This window comes from Oryza sativa, chromosome 7, assembly GCF_034140825.1.
Source record: "Oryza sativa Japonica Group chromosome 7, ASM3414082v1".
Lineage (NCBI taxonomy): Eukaryota > Viridiplantae > Streptophyta > Magnoliopsida > Poales > Poaceae > Oryza > Oryza sativa.
The window spans coordinates 23373265-23379214 of record NC_089041.1 but is presented as its reverse complement, the minus strand read 5'-3'; the positions used below and the strand labels follow the sequence as shown (position 1 = coordinate 23379214).

General features: G+C 44.6%; 1 protein-coding gene across 1 annotated transcript; it reads right to left on the bottom strand.

Moving 5' to 3' along the window:
- Positions 1 to 228: 228 nt before the first annotated feature.
- On the bottom strand, positions 229 to 3808 carry LOC4343678 (probable serine/threonine-protein kinase WNK1). The gene is made up of 7 exons (NM_001422225.1): positions 3565 to 3808; positions 3435 to 3472; positions 3120 to 3347; positions 2681 to 2901; positions 2411 to 2568; positions 1869 to 2301; positions 229 to 1766 (listed from the first exon to the last, which is right to left on the bottom strand). Exons 1-7 carry the CDS (start codon positions 3646 to 3648, stop codon positions 814 to 816), a joined length of 2115 nt encoding a protein of 704 aa, NP_001409154.1. The 5' UTR covers positions 3649 to 3808; the 3' UTR covers positions 229 to 813.
- Between the last annotated feature and the right edge of the window lie 2142 nt (positions 3809 to 5950).

Sequence of the window (5950 nt, the reverse complement as noted above, 5' to 3'; positions counted from 1 at the left end):
GATCAAATCATTTTTTGTGTGTCATTTCTGCTTTTTTTTTCTTTACCTCAAAAAACACTACAGTTAGCAACAAGAAAGTAGGAGACAGAAACAACATCTCATGTTTGTATGCAGTGTGAGGCTGCCAAATGCCAACCGAGTAGGATCAAGTGGTATGATGGGAGGATCAATCGACAATAATAGTGCGGGATCAATTGAATTAGTAGTTGGCAAATACAGTTGCTGGCATGTCTGTACCTTCGATACAACCTCCAATTATTCTACTGCCACTAGTAGAGATGGATCATGGATGTCCACTTCATAGGTGTCATGTGCCAGCAGGCTCTTCAGGACAGAGTTCCAGCTCCTGATTTGGGTCATGTGATTCACAGCTTAGGCACAATGCTTTTTGCAGTCCTGCTTTATGCCTAATTAACTAACAGTAAGAACATAGCAATCTCTAAAGATATGAAAATTCAATCCTGCTTTGGCTTGTTGGATCATGGTGTACAGGAATATATCTCTTTGGCAGATGCCATGGTGAGTAAACTAGGCCGCATCAGGGAAGCAAATGTGTAGCAGATTGCACCTGATCATCCTAACAAGAGACCCTCTTTTATCATCCAAAAAATGTAATCTTTTCTTTCCAAGACAAAAGGCAACCCTCTAAATTCTCAAGCTAGGAAGTTACACACAGCTCTGGCATATCCACAGATGACCCAGATGCATTTCAGTTTCTTGCCTACATAGCTATACTTCATATTATTGCATACAAAAAGAACCAAAGCAATGTACACTCTATACTCTATGGAATTTACACGGCAAGAAAGCATTTCAGGCATCAACAGCATTTAGGGTTACAGATTTTGTTCTTGGGAGATTTGTTGGCAGCTGAGCTCCTGTGTAGTAACTCCTAGCTGTAAACATGAGATCTGGACTGCTCTGTGCATCAACCTCACAATGCCGGGCCCTTTGGGCTCCTGGATCGGGGTGCCGGCTATGGTACGCTAGATTAAAAATGTCAGGGTCCTCCTCAGCGTCTCTAGCGCCTGGGCTTCGCTCGCAGGTCGGTATGCGGAAATTGTGATTCTTACCAATATGAAAAGACTGTAACTTGTTCAGTGAAGACTTCATCCTCCTTTCTCCATTCAAGTTGTCAAAGTCCAGAGATGGATGAATAGCTCTCCTTAGATGTGCCATTTTCCGTGCTTTGTATTTGGCCATCTTTACTTCATGCTTCATGTCGAACCCTTTTGCTTGGAGGCTAGTGTCATACTCATAGTGCCGAGGTGAGCAAGACTGTTCCTGGAATGAACTAAAACAAAACTGGTCACGAGGACCTCTTCTACCCATTTGTACAAACCCATTACTGTGTACGGCTTCCTGATCTTTGACATGTTGTGTTTGGCCACCTCCATCATCAGAGCTGCCTCCGGAGTCCTGCAAATCGGTCTGCTCTCCATTGGCTTGGAATGTTATCTCCTCAAACCGCCCATGTAGCTCTGCACACTGGCAACCTCGAGCAGCAGATGACATGTAGGCATAAAGTGAACCACATGACGATACATTTGATCCGCAGTTATGGCAGTATGTAGTGTCTTGAGATTCCTCTATGCCTGGGCCAGGCCTCCAATCTGGCACCAGTGCACTAACCTCGCCATCAATCATCTCAGCAATTCGAGTAACCTCATGGTCAGTTATATCTAGCTCGGCTACCATCTCAGTTGCAACACTCAATGCGGTATCGGCCTCTATGTCAAAAGGAAAATAGATGTTCCGTACATGCCCTGCAAAGTGAGAAATTAGATATCAAGAATAATACAATTTGGCATTTTTTTGGTGCACTGAATTTAACCCAAGAATTTAAGGAATTGAACATTTGTGCATACCATCATTATCTGCAATCCGTAATCTGAGGAATATGCTTCCATCCTCACTTTTTCTCCCTTTGATTGTGATATCCACATTGCCAAGAGGCTCATCTTCATGCCCATTGAACAAGTCAATACCATCAGCTTTAATGTCATCATCTTCACAATCCCATCTATCTTCCGTTGGTGTATCCTCGTCAATGCTTTCAGATAATCCATTACTCATCATGGAGACATTACTATAAGCGTGTTCTAAATAAGGCTGCCGCAGATAGTTCATCAGGCTGTAATCTCCATCACCCGGACAAAAGACCAAATCGTCAACCTGCAGGAATGGGTCCTTGAGCAGCTCTCTCGCTGAGAGCCTCCGGGATGCAGTGGCCAGGCATTTCTCGACGAACTGCCTCACCATCGGATCTTTGACCTTGTACAACGCTTCCGGCTTAGTACCCTATCAGCCAAACCACTAGCTAAAATCAGCAAAAACCGTTTCGAACTAGCCACACACCAGAATCACAAAGTGCTGCAAACATTACAAGGATCCAGGAGGCAATTCTTACAGAGATCACTTTCTTGTAGATCTGCACCGGGTGCGTGCACTCGCTATACGGGTACTCGAAGGTGACCATCTCAAGCACGCACATCCCGAACGAGTATATGTCCACCAGCTCGTTGTACTCCTCCTCGTACACCTCTGGCGCCATGAACTCCGGCGTGCCTAACCAAACAATCCCACACCTCCACCCCAATCAAATTCCCGTAAAACTACTGCAAATTGGGATCACGAGCACAATCCAGTAGCACTATCTAGCCAATCAGAGACGCCTTACCTACGCAGTGGACGGCGTGGGACTTGCGGAGGATGGCGGCAAGGCCAAGGTCACCGATCTTGACCTCCCCCTGGTTCCCATTCACGAAGATGTTGTCACACTTCAGGTCCCGGTGGATGATGGGTGGATCATGGCTATGCAAGTACAGCAATCCACTCAGAATCTGCCTGCACCAGTGCTTCACCGCCCATATGTTCACCCTCATGTGCTTCTGCCTATACCTAATCAGTAATCACCACCACACCACAGCAAATCAGATCAATCCAAGAACCAATCACACACACGCAAAAAAAAAAAGAAAAAAAAAGATTCCGTCTTTTACAGTTGGGCAGGGTTGGGCAGGAAAAAGGAACATCCTTTTGGGAGATTGGGCTTTGAGGCGTGCGTTAGCGTTATTACAGCGTGTGGATGAACCGGGAGAGAGATTTGATTTGCTTACTGGCGGAGGGTGCCGGAGGTGAACATCTCGGTGATGAAGTTGATGTTGCGGCGGGAGACGTCGACCCAGGAGGTGTAGAACTTCATGATGTTGCGGTGCTTGAGCGTCTTGAGGAGGTGGATCTCGCAGTAGAGCCGCTCCAGGTCCTCTGGGCTCTGCAGGAAGTCGTGCAGCTTCACCTGGTTCCACGCCACCTCCATCCCCTGGTACTCGTCGAACGCCCTGTACCTGCACACCACCACCCCTCGCGTCAGGCGAGAAGCCGCCGAGCAAAACGAACAAGATGAAGAACAAGAACAAGAAGAATTATCTTACACGGTCTTGGACGCGCCCTTGCCAAGAACGTCGTTGTACTGCACAGCAAAAAGAACGGATCAGCAATCTGGTAAAAACTCAAAAGCAAGATAGAATCAAGAAACGGAGGCTGAAGGAGATGGTGCCGTACCCGTCCGTACCGGCCGGTGGGATCGACCTCGGCGTACTCCGGGAGGTCGCCGGCGGCGGCGGCGTTGGCCTTGGGGCCCATCATTCTAGCTCCTCTCACCCTGAAGCTCCCTGTTTCTTGCCGCGCTGTGTGCTGCTGCTGCTGCTGCTAGGAAGGAGAGTGGATAGGGACTGAGGAGGGAGAAGAAGAGGAGAGGATTGATGTAGTAGGAGAGAGAGGCCTGGTCGAGGAGATGTGGGCACACATGGTGGTGTGGTGTGGGCAGAGAGAGAGATGGAGATGGAGAGATTTGATCGATGTGCACGAGATGGATCATGGAAAAAGTCGAGATAAATTTTTTGGGTTTTTACTGGTGTTTTTACCTGAGATTTTACATGCCTGGGATTTCTCCTTTTTTTGTGATTATTATAACGCTGACAGGAGCTTGGGATTCTTGATATGGTCGTTGGTTAGTTGGTGATTATTCAATTGGAGGGGAGGGCTGGGCTGGCTGATCACCCTCATGTGGTAGCAATGACAATCAAATTATTTTCAGGCTGGGATTGTCGGCGTAGCAAAACAAGATGCATATATTTTTGTACGAACGCAAGATATGTATGGTTTGTGTTGCAATAAACAATTTACTGTTATAGCAAGGCTCCTTGGAATAAAGTGGTTTTAAGGATTTTTGGAAGACTTCAATCCTATTAAAAAAAATCCCCAATGTGGTACTTTGGATCAAAGGAATAGCCATCCAAAAATCCTACAAAATTTCTTTGGATTGGCCCAAAACATAGAAATTTTGAAGGAATTTTAACATAAGGTCTAACCTCTTGAAAAAAAAAATCATTTGTGCTTATTCTTCTCTCTTTTTGATTCCAACGCTTTTCCCGTGCTCCATCTAAACAGTCATTCTTGTAGTTTTTTTTTGAACTTTTTCAATTCATATGGTTTGAAGTGTTAGGACCTTCCAATCTTGTATTTTTCATTTACGTATTTTGAAAATCATATATTCCAAACGAGCCCTTAGAATGCTAATAACTTTCACCTATGCGACCACACGTATATGCATTACAATTTTTACTCGATTATATGGATTTGTTTTTTTTCCTTCAACTCTGTCCCCTTTAGAACAAAGGAATTTGAGAAAAAATTTGATAGATTGGATCCTATGTAACCATTTGGAACAAAGGAATAATTGCTCAAATTCCTTTAAATTCTTTTAGATTGTGTCAAGTCATAGGAATTATGAAGGATTATCAACATGAGGTGCCACCTCTTGGGAAAAAAAATTTCTGTGTCTGTCAGTCTCGTTTGATTCCTATGTTTTTTTTTCTACTCAATCCAAATGATCATTTCTACTGTTTCTTTGTGTTTTTTTCTATCTGTAGGATTTAAGATAACAAGACACTTGAATTTAAAGGAGCCATTAAGCTGATGCGTTCCAAAGGAGCCATTAAGCTGATGTTAAAAGGATATTTTTCATGCATTCGTATTATTTTGTGTGTACATGTTTTTATATAATTGGTCAAAAACACTTGGAAAAAAGTAGCCAGCAAAAATTATGATATAGTTTTTTAAGCAGGATGTGCAATTTATGGCAATTTTTGTTTAACCAGAAGATAAAGACAAGTGCACCCTTAAAAGTAATAATAGTTTTAAAGATGGAAGCAACTATGTCATCAATGTTGCATTTTTATCTTCTTTTGTATGAAAGGACACCTATTAATAACAAAGAAAATCTAGTTGCGAAATCGGTCATGAAAACCCATAGAGTATAAATTATTGTGGGTCCTTTCTTGTTGTCCCTCTTGTCCTGTACGTACCAACAAAGAAAAAACCTGCCTTGTGCTGAGTTGGAGAGCTCACTTCATTTGTCTGCCTCTTGATTTCGAAACCGTTCTAAATGCTATGCTTCCCCCAGCAAGCACACTTGGGACATGAGGGTACATGGTGGTCCATTCATAACCATACAAATCGATGCAATGTATATGCATCTGTAAAGGTAGTTATGGCCCATGTTCAACAATTTTGATTTGTGCTTGCCTCATTTTTGGTTTATACCTCCTTGACGGAGCGTGGGGCTCCTCACCGGGAGACCGCGCAGGCCCCCCTTTGCCGGTTCGGCCGGGGGCGCTAAGTGAGGTTCTTCGCCCTCGATCTGAGGAACGTCAGCGAGAGAGGAAATGCACAAGACACGGGCGACGTAGACAGGTTCGGGCCGCTGAGAAGCGTAACACCCTACTCCTGTGTTCTGGTGGATCTGTGCGTGAAGGAATACAGAGAGCCGGAGAGCGAGAGAGAGTTCAGGCTCTAGAACCCATTCGCCAGAGTCCCCACTCCCCTCCTTTCTCCTCCTCTCCTTTCTTTTTCTAGGCCTGGGCCTCCTTTTTATCTGGTCTGGGGT